Source organism: Alosa sapidissima, chromosome 6, assembly GCF_018492685.1.
Source record: "Alosa sapidissima isolate fAloSap1 chromosome 6, fAloSap1.pri, whole genome shotgun sequence".
In the NCBI taxonomy this organism is placed as follows: domain Eukaryota; kingdom Metazoa; phylum Chordata; class Actinopteri; order Clupeiformes; family Clupeidae; genus Alosa; species Alosa sapidissima.
The window spans coordinates 35,302,111-35,320,818 of NC_055962.1; the positions used below are offsets into that span (position 1 = coordinate 35,302,111).

At 44.9% G+C, this 18,708-nt stretch overlaps 2 protein-coding genes and 1 long non-coding RNA gene across 6 annotated transcripts in view; 2 read left to right on the plus strand and 1 right to left on the minus strand.

Annotated features, from left to right (window-relative positions):
* Positions 1 to 1,214, plus strand: part of LOC121711641 — a 27,089-nt gene extending 25,875 nt beyond the window's left edge. Inside the window, exon 12 of the long non-coding RNA XR_006032393.1 lies at positions 1,193 to 1,214. This is a non-coding gene — a long non-coding RNA (uncharacterized LOC121711641). The remainder of the gene's footprint in view (positions 1 to 1,192) is intronic.
* LOC121711628 (conglutin beta 5-like) lies at positions 138 to 2,375 on the minus strand. Of its 3 annotated transcripts, none has more exons than XM_042095400.1 (4): positions 2,142 to 2,375; positions 1,576 to 1,669; positions 1,362 to 1,449; positions 138 to 1,273 (listed from the first exon to the last, which is right to left on the minus strand). In XM_042095400.1, exons 2-4 carry the CDS (start codon positions 1,647 to 1,649, stop codon positions 605 to 607), a joined length of 831 nt encoding a protein of 276 aa, XP_041951334.1. In that variant the 5' UTR covers positions 1,650 to 1,669; positions 2,142 to 2,375; the 3' UTR covers positions 138 to 604. The 3 variants fall into 3 exon arrangements, with proteins under 3 accessions (XP_041951334.1, XP_041951332.1, XP_041951333.1); XM_042095398.1 differs by having other exon boundaries at positions 2,092 to 2,375; XM_042095399.1 differs by lacking the exon at positions 2,142 to 2,375 and adding an exon at positions 1,985 to 2,098.
* A 123-nt stretch (positions 2,376 to 2,498) lies between these two features.
* bub1 (BUB1 mitotic checkpoint serine/threonine kinase) lies at positions 2,499 to 17,052 on the plus strand. Of its 2 annotated transcripts, none has more exons than XM_042095302.1 (25): positions 2,499 to 2,667; positions 2,946 to 3,005; positions 3,174 to 3,315; positions 4,123 to 4,319; positions 4,410 to 4,453; positions 4,541 to 4,623; positions 4,718 to 4,761; positions 4,857 to 5,038; positions 5,950 to 6,086; positions 6,396 to 6,997; positions 7,572 to 7,618; positions 7,997 to 8,116; positions 8,901 to 8,996; positions 9,169 to 9,253; positions 9,389 to 9,467; positions 10,547 to 10,730; positions 11,242 to 11,311; positions 11,602 to 12,401; positions 13,081 to 13,230; positions 13,627 to 13,727; positions 13,841 to 14,002; positions 14,830 to 14,987; positions 15,433 to 15,610; positions 16,010 to 16,116; positions 16,380 to 17,052. In XM_042095302.1, the coding sequence occupies exons 1-25, from the start codon at positions 2,645 to 2,647 to the stop codon at positions 16,573 to 16,575; spliced, it is 4,047 nt and encodes a 1,348-aa protein (XP_041951236.1). In that variant the 5' UTR covers positions 2,499 to 2,644; the 3' UTR covers positions 16,576 to 17,052. The 2 variants fall into 2 exon arrangements, with proteins under 2 accessions (XP_041951236.1, XP_041951237.1); XM_042095303.1 differs by having other exon boundaries at positions 10,556 to 10,730.
* The last annotated feature ends 1,656 nt before the right edge of the window (positions 17,053 to 18,708 follow it).

Sequence of the window (18,708 nt, forward strand, 5' to 3'; positions counted from 1 at the left end):
TATCTCCCTGGAAGGAGATCTAGGTGGGTGTGGCCAAGCTAATAGAGGTCAACACCCAGTGGCTATTGGTGATAGTTAACAATACGGTGTTCTCTCTAAATTTAGCGGTTGGACACATTAACTACCACAAGAGAAAAAACTTTTAAAACAAACATTTATTTTCCAAATATGACAACACTTATCATTGACTATATGTCCAATACATTTTGTCCTAAAAAAATTGTCAGTGACTAACAACACAAGATGTATGTACATTACATACACATGGACCTTAATGGTACTACACTACACAAATATTGAAAGCATGTTACCTTAAGACCATACCCAAATAAACAGGGTCTTTCAGGGTCATCAATGAGACTTACACAAATCCACCGTTACTCTTGACTGGATATTGAGCACCATGGTAATATGAGGTTTTAAGGCTGGTAGTTGGTCCAACACAAGCGGATGACAGCCTTGCCATTCCAAACCAGAACCTGGCAGTGCTGATTGTGTACAGGCCTGAATACCCTTCCACAAAGGGTAACCCATCATAAACAGGTTAATCCTGTTACAGGATTCCTTTTTTTTTTTTGAGAAGTGTTTCCCCAAGACCAAACACTCATTTGTTCAGAAACTTCTCTAGAATAGAAAGAAGCCGTTCTTCTCTCTCCATATACACTCTCTCCATCCTCTCGTGTCTCTCTCTAAACTCTGTTTCCCTCCTTTCCTCCCTGTCTCTGAACTCTTGCTCCCTTCTCTCCTCCCTCTCTCTAGCCTCTCTATCTCTCCGAGCCTCTCTTTCGATGGCATCCCTCTCTCTCCGAGCCTCTCGCTCTATTGCCTCCCTCTCTCGTCTCGCCTCCCTGGCGATGGCCTCTCTTTCCCGCCGTTCCTCTCGCTCCACAGCTTCGCTCTCCCGCTGCTCCTCCCTCTCCAGAGCCTCCCTCTCCCTCAGTTCCTCTCTCTGAATCCACTCAATGTCCCTCTGTTGGTCGCGGTCCTCTTGCTTGCCCAGGAACTCCAGCATGACGTCAGTTGAATTAGTCCTCTGCCTCTTTATCGGAGGAGGGGGAGGAAGGGGAGGAGGGGACTGGGGATCCACAGTCAGTTCCAGGGAGTGGACCATGTCATCATGGTCAGTAGAGATAAAGACTGCAGGCATTTTTATGTTACAGGAAGGCTTGATTTCTGGGATCCTACCCCCAAGGGCATCCTCCATCTGGCTGTACCATCTCCAACTCTCAGCTGCAGCGTCTGTACCGCTTTCCACTGACACTCTTTTTAGGGTCTACAAAAACAATACAATATTATACAACGCCTATGACAAATGGGCAATTTTTTCAGCTTCTAAAGAACAACCTATAAACACAACATACCACATATTTTTGTTTGAGATTTTCCCATTTCTTCTTGATGAATGCTGGTGATACCAGCCCTTCCAACCCTCTCTCCTTGACAAACACCCTGTGTAGAGGGACATAAAATAAGTTCAAGAAAGACTGGGGCATACACAGAGCAGAAATATTATGGGAAAAAAACGATGTTTTCCAAATCCGATAACGATCCCGGAAAATAGATCTAATCACTTACTCGTAACCTCTGATGGCAGTCAATCTCCTGCCTGAGAAGATACCTGCATTGCGCGCCCGCCAGTCTATTAACATGGCGGTATCATCATTAGTCCCTGTGATGAATAAAAAACAAAAACGCTGTTTGTTTCATGCATTCATGAGTCAAGTGATTACCATTCGGCTAGCAGCTGATCAATTAAAGTAAAATCACTAATGTACTGTGGATAGTTACAATAACTGATTAGATATCTTGTGTGCAACTCTTAACAGCTCTACTGATGTGGTGGTGGACCACTTAGCTGCTAATTATTGTGGCACTTAAAGTCAGGAAGGCGTTTTCAATGCATGCAATAGCAGGCAAGCTCATTACTCATCCAACATGATAAGTCAACGTTGCCAACCGTAAAAACACTAAAATATGAGTATACCGTTACACATGCTGATTTGGAGAATGCCAGAACGCAAATCCACCAAATTAGTTATATTATGCTGAGAAATAGACCATTAATTTAACGTAACCGACGAGCATACTCACACTTGTAAATGGGAGCCGCCATGTTTTTCAAAACACTCACACAAACCCACCCCCAGGGTGATATGATGTCGACGACTGCCATCAACCGGTGTGGAGGTTGTACAACTTTTTAGTAACCTCAGATGTTGGTTTGTCTTTGCATGCAGTTGCAGTAACAACAGGCAAGTAATTTGCATTAGGAAACATTATTAAGTATTTATAATTCTCGCAAAGGTAGCTTAAAGATCTGGATCGATACTCTTCCTCCAAAAGGCTAACGGTACAACATTTCTCTGGTGCACGCACCCACCCACCGCGACTCCTTCGAAAACGCCCACAAATATCTGTAATAGAATCTGATTGGTTTTAGTGAGGGTAGTGTCATTTTATTGGCCACGCCGGGAAATTTGAAATCCGGGTGTGGACGTCAAAGATTTTGCATAGGCCGTTGTGTTGCAAAAAATAACAAGGGTATTTGTAGCACGTTTCAGTACTGTAGTAGTATTAGGCGTTTTTAAGGATATCAATTGTATTACGTTTAAATGGGAGTTTAACGTTATTAAAGACCACAGCAATGGATGTTGATACATATTTACAGTAAGTTTATAATCTTCGGAAAGACCTTTGTAATCTAAGCTGCCTAGAAAACGTCAACGTTAGCTTTAGCAGCTCACTTCAAACGGAGCAGCAGTTGTGTTTTAATTTCCTCACACACTTTGATAATGTTACTAGGTTTCGTGATCATTTTGCATGATAAATATAATTCCTCCTCAAACGATAACTTAAGTTTTATAACCATGTTCCAGTGGCATGGACTAATATTATTCTAATGTCTTGCCAAAATTCAACATGATATGACAAATCATATTTTGCAGAACATTTGAAAGATCATTGAGCACATATTCTGGAGATGACCCGCTTGATCCATGGGATAGGTATGTCATTGTTGTTGACCTGATTAAAGTATAGTTTTTGATACTTTTTTCTAAAACTAACACACACGCTACATTAAAAAGTAAGCAGTGCACCGAAAATATCTACATTGAAATTCCAACAAATAGTTGCTAATGTTAACATTTGTATTTACGACTATGTTTACTTAGATTTGTGCAATTTCTGGAGGGGAAGCTACCTCTAGAAGAAAGGAAAAGCATGTCTGTTGTATTTCATCGTCTTGTTCAAAGATTTCTGCAAGAGGAACGCTATCATAACGACCCCCGGTTCGTCGATCATTGCATTAAATGTGTAAGTTGAGACTTCAGCTGGTGAAGTTTTCAGTAATCAAGATTTAGATTATACATTGTGGATCATCACTCATCATGCTATTCAGAATAGTATCAGTAATGAAGACAGAGCAATACTATCCTCAGGGTTCCCACGGGTCATGGAATTTCTGGAATATCATATTTAATTCCAGGTATGGAAAGTCAGGGAACTTGATCAAATTTGGGGCAAAATCATGGAATATCAGGGGATTTTGTTGTAGCGGTTAAAAATTGACAAAATACAATAGGCCTAATACATATTACCACGCAGAATTGTGTATATCTGCCTGGTTATTAGCTTTACTTCTTGCTTGAGTGGTTGTGGTGAGGCCAACTTTGTTTATTCAATGTCCATTTATTTATCTTACGCTCTGAAAAAGTCAGATTCTTGAAGGCTACGCTGCTGCTCTGAAATCTTTGGTCAGTATATTGTAGGGCAATTCCATGGCAAAATAATGTTTTTTGTAACATTCATAACGCCAATAAAATGTGATGGTATGATGTGAATGATTACATGAAATTTGAGCATTTGCTATTTTTGGCTGAAGAATGTACATTAGAAAAAATGCACAAAAAATGAATTATCATGCACATCATACAAATGCCAAGGCATTTCACTGGCGTTATGGATGTGACAAAAAATAAATTTTCTGTGGAATTGCCCTGTACCATTCATGATGGGTCATGGAAATTCAGTTCTTTTGTCAGGGAAAGGTCATGGAATTTTACATTTAACTTAGAGTGGGAACTCTGTATTCTTTTTCAAACAAATATTGCCTTATTTCAGGCCAGCTTTTATGATGATCCCATCCAAGTGTACAGTCAAGTGCATAGCCAAGGCATTGGAACCACAGCGGCAGCGTTGTACATTGCCTGGGCCCAACAATTTGAGAAAAATGGTCAGTTGCTACAAGCTGAAGCAGTCTATGAAAGAGCTGTGGAGAACCAGGCCCAACCTGTAGACACTGTGCTTCAACACTACAGGTAACAGTAAAAATTGTTAAATTAAATTAAATAATGGATGGCCCTTTTTGAAGCAGAACACTAACTAAGATTGATCTGCTCATTTTACAGGAAGTTCCAGGACAAGGTGTTGAAGCCTCAGACAGGCGCACCTGGTATGCATGCTGTTTAGCTTGTTTTATCATTGTGATTTATTTGTGCCATCATCATTCATGTTAATTGCATTCATATATTTTACATAGATGTGCCGAGGAACCCTCTTCAGAATTCACAATTAACCAATCAACAATCTCGACCAAGAGAAATCCTTCAGCAACAGTGCAAGGTAAGTGGAAAACGTTCCTGTGCTTATTTCTGTGGTGTTTTTATCATTGTGGTGTTAGTCCAATGTGTCAAAGTGAACTTCTGTCTGTGTCCAGGAACCCGATCTGCCCGGGTTCCCAGATGACCGAACAGTTCGCATGTAAGTTCTATTACCACCGTCTGTGAACTTAATTGGCATTTTCAGTTGTGTCGCTCTTTGTAGACACATTGTTTTTTTTTTTTAAACTCCTGCAGAATTTCCAAGTCCGAGTATAACCCATCCAACCAACCCAAAGTCCAGAATGCCCCTCTGGAGCAGGTGGCCATGTACTGCAAGACTGAGTTAGTCTGCGAGGGCTCTGAGTATTGCTTTGAGGAGTTGAGAGCGAATCGCTACTGGGCCAAACGTAAGCAGCAGGCCGAGCTGCGAGAACTGGGTGAGTGTTTAATGAAACCACTCTCACTGGTTTATCAACAAAAGATGAGTCCTGTTTGCACTTGGTTTTGAACTGCATCTTGGGTGATCGTTTCACAAGTAGGCTAGACAGCATGAGTGTAAAGGGCCATCAATATGCGTAGTGGTCAAATTGTTCAAACTTTTTGCCAAAGTTGTCTAGGATGCATTTCTTTTTTTAGTGTAAATGATAAGTTGTCCTGCTCGGTCCAGTAAAAGTAATTTTATCCTTTCCACAACAAACGCCGTAATGTGAACAAAATGGTCAGCTTGACACCTGGAAGATGGCCACAGGTGGAAACGGAAATGTGTCTGTTGTACATTTGTGACCCATAAAGTTGCTTCTATATTCAGGAGGTAGAAGCCTTGTATAGTCATTATCAGAGGTGCATTCAAATTACTTGAACAGAGGCGAACATGTTTGTCTGAACAGATACAGTTCAACGATATTGTGTAAACATTCCATCTCAAAGGTAACTCTCCGTCCAATTTCAACTCCATTGTTCACGGAGAACTACCTCCTCGAACTTTTTGCGAGTGCAAACGTTCATTGAAAACTCAAGGCGCAAATGTGCGAATTTGAACCTCTGGTACTTGAATTTCCCCTTGGGGATCAATAAAGTATCTATCTATCTATCTCTCTCTCTCTCTACTTGGGTTTGCTAATTAGAACAGTTCTCAAAACAGAGTTTTAAACAGCTGATTTTGAATAAGCTTGTTCAGTGCAGTGCTATGGCTCTACTTTCACTCTCTCACAACCTGGATGCCACCCTTACTGCGTATCCGTATCTTCATATCGTATGCCGAACCTGTGTCGGAGTGAGCTGCTGACAGGTCATAAGAGTAGGAGATTATGGGGTGGCTTTTTTGTTGACGGCTGTTTCCTGTTTGCAGAGGAAGAGCAAAGGAAGGCTCGAGAGGCCGAGGAGGAGTTGAAACGAATGCAGGAACTCCTGAAGCAACTGGACAACAAATCCCCCGTTCCACCAGCAGACCCACAAGCACCCAACAGACCGTATGATGGGCATCAGGTAACAATCAGTGCTTTTGTCAAAGCCGCATAACGTTGGTGTGATTGTAATATTTAGAGGGCTGTCTGTCATTTGCTGCTGCAATCAATTACACAAGAGTGATGCTCAAATAGCTTTTAATGTACCGGAATGCAATAACGCAAAGAGTGATTAATCACTGTGTTGCAATATATTATAGCTCTATGCTATCTGTCGGTTTCAAATGTTGATGGTGGTCCCCACACGTCCAATGAAGGTGTCCACAGTGGTTTTGGTGTGCTGAATGGATAAGGGATAAAATGTTGATTATAACATTGCATTGCTCTCTAGGAGAGTCATGCTGCGGTATCAGCTGCAGGTCATCCAGAGCTAGCGGCACTGGCGGCCCGACCCTCAGCGGCGCTCGGCAACCGTCTCTCTCTCGGCCAGCGGCCAGCGGCGACCTTCAGGCCCAGCTTGGCCCTGCAACCGAGTCAGGACCTGGGGCTGGGCGCCAGACGGAAGTCCAGGCCATTGGCCTCCGCGGTGTGGGGCTCAAGCGGTTCACTCGGGTCACTCCCTCCATCTGGTCAGCTGTGTCCTCTGGAGGAAGTCGAAGCCTCTCGCTATGAGGTCGCCTCCCGTCAGCAGGCATCAGCGGCGGCAGGTCACCCGGCCGGGGCTGAGCTCTCACCCAAGCCACCGTCACCAGCCGTAACCGCGGCTACCGCCTCCGCCGCCGTGTCCTCCCTGCAGACCTCCCTCCTGCACCACCAGGCTAATAACGCCATGGCGGACGCAGGCACTCTCCCTATCCATCGCCATGGAGCGCCAGTCTCCTGCGAGGTCCCCTACAGAGCCCTGACTCAGAGCGGCCCCTCTGCGCTCAGCACCGCTGAGCCCCTACACGCCCGCAGCAGCAGTTTCCACCAGCCCCTGGACGACGCAGACCAGTAAGCATGTTACCACTCAGGGGCGCGTTTCCCAAAACCATAGTTGCTAACTAAGTTAGCAACTTTGTTGGTTGCAATGCAATTTCCCATTGCCAACCAACTAAGTTGCTAACAGGTTAGCAACTATGGTTTTGGGAAACGCACCCCAGGGCGCTAACCCACTTTTAAAAAGACTCCCTTAAACAAAACCTTGCTGATACTGTGCCATGTTTCTAACTCTTTAGGTTGTAGGTTTTTATTGTATGTGATTTATCTGGCTCTCTTCAATTATCTGTTTAATGGCTGGCTACTGTCCAAAGATCACATTAGCTTTCAGCGCATCCACTTTGTCAAGGGCTGTTGTCATTCATGCAGATAAATGGCACATGTTTTTTATGAAATCGGTGCATCCATTGGTTTTGTTTTTGCTTTTGTTGAGTAATTGTGGTCTGCTCCTTGGCTTCAGTCCAAGAGTCATGTCAGATGATTGTGCTGCTGTGTGGCATGTGCTGTGGCTGGCCTACGAGGAGCATTTCTCGCTAGCATTTCTCGCTAGCATTTCTCAAGTGTATTTATTTGTTTCTCTCCCCACCAGTGATGTTTCAAAAGATGGGGAGATGGACAGAGAAGGCACTAACAATGGTGGGTAATGCATCATGATTAGCAAAGCCTACACAAAGGTCTACATGCCAGTGGACCAGACAGCCTAAATGCTTCTGGGTTGTAAATGATCTGGAATAATATCTGTATTGAATTTATGCACTTTTCACTGTTTTTATGTTGAGGAACGAAAGAGCTACTATTTCCATTATTTGTTTGATAAATATCAACTGTTTTCAGTTATTTTTCTATTAGCATTCCAGAACAATAGAGCTGCATTTTGAACATTTAAATAAATGTCAGCTTCATCATGTAGCAGGAGCAGAAAGTCATGGGGTCAGAGGGTTCTGCTGTCATGCTACCAAACACGCACGCACGCACACGCACTCACTCACACACTGCTGTTTGTCATCCTGTCAGTCTCACTGGTGGGCCAGGGCAACCACTCCCACATCACTCCTAACAACTCCCTTGGGCTGGTCCAGGCCACTCCATCTCGGGTTCTCCCCTCTCCAACCGTCCACACACGGGAGGCACTCGGTGAGCAGCAGCCATTGAGTCTACACTCTTTTTCGTTCTTCTTCATCATCTTCTTCTTTTTCTTCTTCTTCTTCTTCTTCTATAACCTGAGAGGGTGGTCAAAGCAAAGGTTCCACGTTCCACGCAGACTCGTGTCTTCTGAGATTCTTTCAGTTAACCAGTGACCATTCCTACTGAAACCAGTGCAAAATGGCTGCCGGCTACAAAGGCAAACTAAACGTCATCGTTTTGGTTGTTAGTCCGCTGTCGGCGGTATTTTCATGAAACACCCAGTACATGTGCATACTCACAAGGTTTGCCACCTCTCTGTGATTGGCTATTGAAAAAAGCCTTGTTTGAAATCAGACATTCCCCCTCCCTATTTTCCCCTGAATCCAGGTGTATTCCTCTAGACTACACCTACATTAGCCACCTCTGGTTGACTCTCTCAAAACTTGACAGGTGTAGCCACAGTCTTCCATATACGGCCACCAGAGGGCGCAGTAATGTGAATGTTTAACTGAACTGTTTGCTCAGGGAAATCTTGTCTTCAAAAATGTTCATATGTTCTTCAAAATGAGTTAAGAATTGGAACAATTCAATTTCGGTGAGGAAAGAACTGAAGAATATGCGCAGGCCTGTTGAGATTAAATAAAATAGCAAAAAGCCTCAACAATTTTAGCCTCATCAATAAAATATGATGGTTATTTTTATTTGTTAAAATACAAATTATTTTAAAACACTCTTTGTCGAAATTATCGCTGCTGAAATTGTTAGTCACTTAATGTAATTCTCCTCCATCTAGATCTGATAATGGACATGTTCCAAGCCCCGACCTTTGCACCAGATGGACTTTCTCACATTGCTGAGGAGAGTCTCAACTTTGGACATTCAAAACTGAGTAAGTCATAAGGCGCATGTCCGCAGAGCCAGTCTAGTCACACACATCATCTGAATGATTTACGAAGACACAGTCCCATGTCTGTGAGCTCACACAGTCCCACGTCTGTGAGCTTTACTCAGGGGAGGTGGGTGTCAGAACATCCCTCACTCGTATGCATTGTTTCCTTTAGATAGACCAGCTGTGTCCCAGCCTGCTGCTGCTGCTGCTGCAGTTTTCACCGTCTTCCAGGATGAGGATGACAAGGAGAATGGAGGGTAAACAATCTCACTTGTAACATACTTTCCCAAATGGTCTGAGCATATTTGAGTCTTTTTTTTTTTTTTTTTTTTTTTTTTTTTTTTACATTTCTGGATGGTAAAGACTGTTTCTGTTTTTACATTACTTTACAGGCAAGTTATGGCATCCAACGAACGGAAAGCATTGCAGCCCAGGGCAGAAGTCTCAGTACCTGGACCAACACAGCAGAACGTATGTTGAATGTTGATCTGTTATCTTCTCATTTCCCAAACATGTACCGGTAGTCTCTATTGTTACATGTACGATCATCACAGTGCTGTTGATCTGCTGTCTGAGGGGCAGTGGTAGTGGATAAGGAGCTGGGCTAGCGTGCAGTAGCCTGTAGGGTGGTGGTAGTGTAGTGGATAAGGAGCTGGGCTAGCATGTAGTAGCCTGTAGGGTGGTGGTAGTGTAGTGGTTAAGGAGCTGGGCTAGCATGTAGTAGCCTGTAGGGTGGTGGCAGTGTAGTGGATAAGGAGCTGGGCTAGCATGCAGTAGCCTGTAGGGTGGTGGTAGTGTAGTGGATAAGGAGCTGAGCTAGCATGCAGTAGCCTGTAGGGTGGTGGCAGTGTAGTGGATAAGGAGCTGAGCTAGCATGCAGTAGCCTGAAACGTTGTGGGTTCAATTCCCGGCTTCCACTGTTGTGCCACTGAGCAAGGCACATAACCCCAAGTTGCTCTGTGGACAATGTAATCCCTTGTGATATAACTGACATGTAAATCGCTTTGGTTTGGATTCAAAAAGTGAATTGACAAATGGATTCAAAAATGTAAATGAGAGAAGCAGAGTGCTACACAAGGGAGTATTTGCAGAAGTGCCTGTGCACTTATGCACTTGCATATATTCAATTTTTTTTTTTTTTTTTGCCCACCACCACCCCCCCTCTTCGGAGGACAACTTTATTTTTATTTAAGTAACATATTTTTCAAGTGCAAATACAATTGTCCTACCTCAACCATTTGTATATGACCCCGGAATCCGTATCATATGACACCACGTGAATGGAAACATAAAACACATGAAACGTAATAAGGTAACGTAGACAAGTGAGACAGACAGACAGACAGACAGACAGATAGACAGACAGATAGACAGACAGACAGACAGACAGACAGACAGACAGACACGCAGTGGGACAGGACGATGACAGAGCTGACTCAGTTCTTTGTAATTAATTGGAAAGGTCTGTGAGTGGTCATGGTAAAGGGCTTTGGTAACATGCTATGTTTGGGTGTTGCTAGTGTGTGTTCAATTGCACATTCAATTTAATTGAATATCAGGAAACCGCTGTTGGTGTGGAATCTGTGACGGACGAGACGGCGATGTGGGAGTTAAGGCGCCACTCTCTGGCCGCGTGTCCCAACAGCACCCGGGACTTTGCTCCGTCCGCTAACCTCGTGTCCACTCCCTTCCACCTCAGCGCACCGCACTCCTGGGAACTGGATTCCGCTCAAGGTGGAGTGCTTCATTTACACAATTACAGATGCAGGTCCACATTATCTATCCTTTGTGGCATCTGTGCATGGCTGAGAACAAAAAGTAGAGTGCTTTGTCTGGTGCTCGATGAAAATCTATAATCTAAAAGATCTTCGTTAGGCACAATGCTTGACCAAGACCTTTTAGATCGAAACATTGCAGAATAAAGTTTATGGGCGCGTCTAACAGTGTGCAGACATTTCTTATGATTTGCATCTGTTTATTGCTCCTTTTTAGTTGAACAAGTCTAAATTGACTAACGTAATACAGGCACAGGTTGGGAGTGGTCTTTTCTGGGATGTTGGACATTAAATTCTTAAATTTCCCTTGGGGATCAATAAAGTATCTATCTATCTATCTATCCATCTTTATCTCTCTCTCTCTCTCTCTCTCTCTCTCTCTCTCTCTCTCTCTCTCTCTCTCTCTCTCTCTCTCTCTCTCTCTCTCTCTCTCTCTCTCTCTCTCTGACTATTGTTCTGTGCTATTGTAGAGAATGATGCCCCAACAGTGTTTGCTGGATCTGATGGGAACCCCTTTGTGCGCCAGCCCACCAAACTCAGGTAGTTGATTCTCCACGCAGGTCATGGAGTTGAGGGCTGAATGGGTGGATTAAGTGCAGTAAATACACATTTTCAAAAAGTATTTTTTTTGTTGTTGTTGTACAAGAAGTACAGACATTTAGCAATAGTAGGTGATGGAGTTGAGAGCTCAATGAGAAGGTTAAGTGCACTACATAAAAATGTTACATTCAGATGCTTTCAGTGAACAAACCCATGCTTTTTCACCAAAAGCCCTCCTTTTGTTCCCTTTTAAAAGATAATTCTTTGTCTCCTGATGTGTTTCATCTCAGCCCGATCATGGAGCAGAGCCCAGTGGACGAGAAACTCACTGCAGCAGAGCGCACAGCAGGAGCCCAGGGCACCATCGTGGGCGAGGGGCTGGCAGCCGTCCAGCAGAGCCAGAGCCAGGCCGCCTCCACCAGCTCCATCAGCGCCCACCCGCTGGCCGCCCTCTCCTTCCCTGACCACACCGTGGCGCCCACAGAGGATGTTTCCAAGATGGCCGCCACTTTCTCCTCTGCCGCCCCCAAACCCGGCTGGACCGTCTACCAGAGCCCAGAGAAGACGCTTGCAGACCTCTCGAAGGTGGTTGGTCAGCACGCTCCGCAGGAAACGGAAATGGAAGCAGACGTGCCCATGACCTTCGAGCATGCCCCGGCCGTCCACTCCTTCCTCTCCAAAAGCTCTTTTCACGTTCCGCAGACGGAGGACCTCTTTCCTGGGTCCCAGGACCTTTTCCACAGGTCACTCTGTGACGTTCCCATGAGCCCGGCCCCGGCCCCGCGACCCACTCCAGACGTCCCCATGAGTCCAGCGGCACCTGCTTTCAAATCGATCCTGGATGTCCCCATGAGTCCTGACTCGGCAGCACCAAAGCTGGACTGGTTCGCGCTGAGCAGCCCCGTTGCTGACCCGCAGTCGGACCTGGACTTCACGGGCAGCTCGCGGCATCCCCACGGCCTCTCCGCCAGCTGGGCTCGCTCGCGGCTGGAGGTCCCCATGGCGACGAGCCCAGCCAAGGGGTCGGAGATGTGCCTGGATGTGCCCATGAGTCCCGCGCAAGCCCTTGCGCCGACGGCCACCCCTGCAGGTACACCTGGTCTGCTGCCTTCATCTAATACAGGCTGTAAAGCATGCCTAAGGCGGGGATCACATTAGCCAGCGGCAAGCGGCTGGTTTCCTATTGCTCTCTATGGTTCGGCAGCGGAACAGTGGCAACGCTGGCGTAACAAGCTGAGTGTTGAACTTGGTTCAACTTTCAAAGTGCAACGCGAGCGTATTCAATTGACAAACCGTTTGTGTTGCTTAGGAACGAGAGAGGACTTATTATGGTCTGAGCGTTTCGCTTGCCGCTGGCTGATCCCCGCCTAAAACGAGGGAATGTCTGCACACTGGAGTAGCTCCCAAACGTTCCTTAAAAAACGGCAACGCCAACAGGGTCCTCTTCATTTACCTGCTGGTGCTCTGCTGCCTGCTTCATTTGCCTGCTCTGGTGTGCAGACGCTCTCTTTTGTTTTATCTTATCGTATACCTTGTCCTGCACCCAGCCCAAAGACGGGTGTGATGTGCATTGTGCACGCCACCACTCTACCAAACTCTGTAAAGCATGGCTCAAAGTCTCATTAACAAAGCCTCCGTAGCAAAGTGTCAGAAATCGCATTGCTACATATGCAAGGAAAACATACACCAAACTTACTTATTGTTTCATCAAAGGTATATAATGGTTCTAGAGAATAACAACCCAGCTGTTTTTGTGTCTCTCGATCCAGCTCCCTCTCATCTGGTCCCAGACCCTTGGAACGACGAGCTCATCAACACTCTCCTCTCCAGACTGGACATACCGCTCACCTCGTACCCCAGTGTCACCACTTGGGAATGTAACCTCCCCAGCGTCTCCCCAAAGATGACCACCACCATGGGTGAGCAATAGATAGCAGGTCATAGGAGGCAGTCGTGTGAAGAATCAACATACCTGTAGGTCCAAGTAGTGCCTAGGTACACTCTGCTATTCTGTGTTAAGACTAAAAGTAAAAAGCTGTCACAACAACACATTGCAAACTATATCGCCAAGAGACAGGAAAAGACTAGCCTGCCTCCTGGCTCTCTAGTTTTCACCCAAACTCCATTCTGCAGCTTTAAAGTGTTTGCGCGGACAGCCACAGACTAGTTTGCTGTTGTTACCAGGCATCCTCGCTGATCACAGATGCAGGGCTCAAAGGAAAACAATTTTGTGTGCACTGCCATCTGTAATTGTGTTTTCTCATTATTGCACTTCACCTGCATCATTTAATTCATTTGAACTCTTCTACCCACAGCTGGTGAATCATTGCGAGTTGATTTTGTTCTGGGCCAGGGTGCTTTTGCAACTGTCTATCAAGCAACAAACCTCACAACATCAGAGAAACTTTTCCTGAAGGTAAAAAAAAAAAAAAAAAAACACCCCCTCCTGTTGCATAATGTCATGCTGTCTTTTGTCAATTGTCTGAAAATGACCTTCAAATGACCTTCCCCATCACTTTATCCTTGTAGGTGCAGAAGCCCGCCAACCCCTGGGAGTATTACATCAACATTCAGCTCAACATTCGGCTCAAAACAAGCGTGCGCCACCTTTTCAACAACATCCACTCTGCGCACCTCTTTAGGAACGGCAGCATTTTGCTTGGGGATCTCCACAACTGTGGCACCCTTCTGGTGAGTCTCGCTGTGATTTTTTTTTTTTTTAAGTCTGTAAAACACTCAAGAACAGTTTGTTTTGCAGCCGTGGCCTACTGGTTAGGGCTTCAGACTTGTAACCGGAGCTACGACCAGTAGGAACGGCTGAAGTGCCCTTGAGCAAGGCACCTAGTGCTGTAAGTATGTTGGGGATGTGTGTTGGAGAAGCTTCCTGATGAAATAATGTGCTGTGTATGTAGGGGAGAGGGGGGGGGGGGGGGTAAAGGGACTTACTATTGCAAGCAGAGTACTGTATGTATGATGTATGTGAGTGATGACAGTGAAGATGTGTGTGTGGGCGGGAGGGGAGTGGAGCAGTGACTGTGTGTGTGTGTGTGGGTAGGTGGGGGCAGTGTGCTGTAAGTATGTAGAGGGATGTATGCGTCGGGATTAGTGTGTGCTTCACCTCACTGCATGTGTTCACTGTGTGCTGAGTGTGTTTCACCAATTCACGGATTGGGATAAATGCAGAGACCAAATTTCCCTCACGGGATCAAAAGAGTATATATACTTACACATCACAGCTTCCAGTCAAGTAGGGCTATATCCCCTCGACACTGTTCGCAGTACTTGTTGCAATATTGAGTCATCCATTGGTGCTTACTGAAAAGAGAACAGAGGGCGTCCTCCCATCATCACAGAAGAAACACATTCTCTATCTGTTAGTCTTTTCTCTGCTGCAGATTTGGATGCGTAGTCATCATGGTCTTTGAGCCTTACTGGCACTGAGGGCAAACCACAATCCTCTGCTTCTCCTCACTTATTTCCAATTATAAAGTGTGTGTGTGTGTGTGTGTGTGCGACAGAATGCCATAAACCTGTACAAGGGCCGCAGTGAGAAGGTGATGCCCCAAGCACTGGTGCTGTATTTCACCTCCTGCATCCTGCACATGGTGGACGAGCTGCACAGCGCACGCATCGTCCACGCTGACATCAAGCCTGACAACTTCCTGCTCGGGGAGAGGTAAACTGTCCTCACCCCCACCCTGACTCTCTCAACCTGTCTTTTAATGTGTTGCTGAAGCTGTAGCATCTGTAGTGAGAAAATGAATAAAACATGACCACCGCAGTCAGAGGCTCCCAGCAGTTCAATATGTATAAGAGAATTCTAAATATTTATTGCCATTTTGGGAACAGTGTAAAGACTAGAGTTTGTTGATTCACTCAATCGCCGTTGGCTAAATGTTACTCAGAAGTGAATAATCTGCTGGATGAGGAGTGCCATGTTTACGGATGGAATTTGCGTAAGCTGAGTTCATTCACCTCTGAAATCATTATCTTTCTCTCTCTTCTCTCTCTCTCTCTCTCTCTCTCTCTCTCTCTCTCTCTCTCTCTCTCTCTCTCTCTCTCTCTCTTCTTTCTTTCTGTCCCTTCCTCCCTCTCCTTCTCTCTCTCTCTCACTCTCTCAGGTTTCTTGAAAACGAGTCCTTTGATCCAGAGAACTCTAAGCACGGCCTGGCCCTCATTGACCTTGGCCAGAGCATCGACATGACCCTCTTCCCAGAGGGCACGGCCTTCACGGCCAAGTGCATGACCTCGGCCTTCCAGTGCACCGAGATGCTCAGTGGCAGACCCTGGAACTACCAGGTAACCACCGCGACTACCCAAGTGCTGGGCTCCTGTGTCAGATGTGCCACTGCCCAGGGTCATTAGGGGTCATTCCCACTGCCCAGGGTCATTAGGGGTCATTCCCACTGCATGGTTATTGGCTTGGAAAAGTTTGAAAGCACTCAAGTTTCCATCGCAGTAGACTTGCTTCCCTTCCATGCCCTGACTTAGACTAGCATTATAAGATAAAATAAAATAAAATGAATGCCCTGCACTGACACAGGACGGCACAGTAGCCATGGTAACTGTTCGACCTTGATTTTATTGTGTTACATTTGATGGACACAACATGGTGCAACAGCAATCAGCAGTCTGTTTACTGCGCCGTAAACATGGATTGACATTATTGATCATCTTTTTCTGCCGTTTCGTCCTCAGACGGACTACTTCGGAATTGCAGGCACCGTGTACTGCATGATCTTCGGCTCGTACATGCAGGTGAAACACGAGAATGGCGAATGGAAGCCCAGTGGAACATTCAAACGGTGAGCTTATTTTTTCAATGTTGTCCTTCGCTACTTCTCCTTCACCACCCAGACACTTTTTTTTTTTTTTTTTTTTTTTTTTTTTTTTTTTTAATATTGACATTTTCAATCTTATTACAGACAAGATAACATAGGAGTAAATAAAGGAGTAAATAACATAAAATAAAAAAAAAATCACCCAGACACTTTTGACAATCCACCCACATCCTGCCACCGCACATCTGCTTCTCTCTGACGGTACAAATGGCTTTTCCATACTGCAGGAATCCGCACAGTGACTTGTGGCTGGAGTTGTTCCGCGCGCTCCTGAACGTGCCCGACTGCAATTCGCTGCCGTGTCTGCGGCGCCTGCGCAGCCGTGTGCAAGCGGAGCTGGAGCAGCACTACAGGACCAAACTCCGCAGCCTGAAGAACAGACTGGTGGTGCAGCTGCTGGAGTCTCGGTCGTCACGCAGATAGCCCCCCCCCCCCCCCTCCAACACACACACACTCTCTCTCTCTCTCTCTCTCTCTCTGTCTTCAGGGATGCACAGAATGGACACCTGCAGTGGCAGCACTCCTTTGTTGATTCTGAGCTGAGCTGGTTTTAGCATTTTAGCTTTGTTGTTTTTTGTATTTCCTCTTCTACGTGTGTCTGTGTGTGTGTGTGTGTGTGTGTGTGTGTGTGAGAGAGCTAGACACAGTAGGCAATTTAAGGAGTTTTTTTTTTTTTTTTAAATTATATGTTGTGATGTTTTGGAATGCTCGACTATGAGTATTAGAAAATGTAAAACTGCAAAAGAAACATGTAAATATGCTTTGAACTGTAACTATGTCCGCAGTATATGTTCTAAATACAAAAATAAGGCCGAGGAAGTCTTTGTATTTCTTATTTCCCTTTACACTGTTCTCTTTACAATTTTTTTGAAAGAAACAAATAAATGTTTTGCATATTAATTGTTGTCCTTAGAACAAAGATGATTATGCACTGGAAGTATGTAGGCTTCCTGAGAGGGGCACTGTTGGCCTTACTACATAGTTAAAGTTTCAGCTTTATAGGTGAACTCTAATATACAAAACCGGTTTAAAAAGAAATAAATGGCCACTCGCTCTTACTTCTGATAATCAGTCAGGTCCTACACACTCACACACACACAGTGAAAAAAGGATATTTGCAAAAGGTTATTCAACAAAAGTGACTTTTGTATACAGAAAGGTAGTATTTATTAATTAGCATTTAGGGTGTATGAAGAATTTGTGATTGTGCATGGGATTAAGTTGCATAAAATTATGGCGCATTTGATGGGAGATTTTGTTGAACAGCTACCCAGATGAATCGTCCCAGACATGTTCTGGCTGACTGCCACGAAAGCTAAACTGCAGCGTTTGTGTTGCCGAGTGATTTGTATAGGAGGGTACCCGTGACACCTTCTGCATCATGATTATCCTCCGTCACCTTGTTCTCTCAGGTTGGTTTCTAGGGATGGTTTCGTCGGCGTTGCACACGGTGTTGAGTTCATCCCCGTACTGCTGGATTAGGAGACCAACAGCGTGCGTCTCGTTCTGTCTGCTCACTCTTCTAAATTGGTCGCAAAAATAAAAATGTCCCCAGTAAGAAGAGTGATCCTGGCACACAGTGACCTTTGAGTTTACCTGGACTGCTCAAGCACTCAAAGTCAAAGTCAGCTTTATTGTCAATTTCTTCACATGTTCCAGACATACAAAGAGATCGAAATTACGTTTCTCACTATCCCACGGTGAAGACAAGACATATTTTTCCAATTTAAGTCCACAGACAAACATAACATTCAAGTAAACAAAAAAGTAAGTAAATAAGAGGGCACATATAATAATGAAAAAATAAGAGCAGCACTCTTGAGCTGGTCCACTTGGAGAGCTTTTGTTCATGCATTTCCTTTTGATGTCAAGTGCCCTGAAACCTAGTTTGATAGAGCCCATGTGAATTCCCTACTGCTTATGGTAGCACAAATGCCAGTGGATGCTGAGCGATTGGCATGAATGAATTTGCCGCTTAGAGCAATTATTATTTAATCTTTACATTTATTCATTTAGCAGACAGTGTTGTCCAAAGTGACTTACATATGTCCACTATATTACAAAAAGGAATTAAGGATGTCCACTATATTACAACAAGGAATTAATTCTCAGTAGCAGCCTACAGGTTACTTACTTGTGCTATGGCCACTTAGAAAAACAGTGATATCTGATCAGTATGGGAACATTTAATTTGACAAAGAAGAGCATACCTTACTACAATCAGGAAAAGGGGATATTTCATAGAACTATACCCTACCTGCCTTTTACAGGCCATCTATCTTCTGACAGTGTCGTGGGTGACCGTGGTTTTCAATTAGGTTCTCCTTGTTGATGAGGACCTTACCCGAGGTGGGAGCCCTAGACTGGGACCTAAATTGTGACCTTTCCAGGAAATGAATCGTGGAATGGCGCCAGCAACTGCCAACGAGTCGTAATGAGATTTCTTAATCAAACTTCACCCTCCCTAATGCAAAGTGTGCTGTATTACTATTACTATTAGGCTTACTAGCGCATGTCATGGCCTTGCCTTGGCCCCCCGGCTGGAGGGAGTCAGCC

Coding starts and splice junctions, on each gene's coding strand:
- bub1 (XM_042095302.1), top strand. CDS start 2,645: ATGGATGTTGATACATATTTACA. Junction 2,668..2,945: donor GATGTTGATACATATTTACA/GTAAGTTTATAA, acceptor CATATTTTGCAG/AACATTTGAAAGATCATTGA. Junction 4,762..4,856: donor GATGACCGAACAGTTCGCAT/GTAAGTTCTATT, acceptor AAACTCCTGCAG/AATTTCCAAGTCCGAGTATA.
- LOC121711628 (XM_042095398.1), bottom strand. CDS start 2,173: ATGGCAGTCGTCGACATCATATCACCCTGGGGGTGGGTTTGTGTGAGT. Junction 1,670..2,091: donor GGCGGCTCCCATTTACAAGT/GTGAGTATGCTC, acceptor TATTCATCACAG/GGACTAATGATGATACCGCC. Junction 1,450..1,575: donor ACTGCCATCAGAGGTTACGA/GTAAGTGATTAG, acceptor CCCTCTACACAG/GGTGTTTGTCAAGGAGAGAG.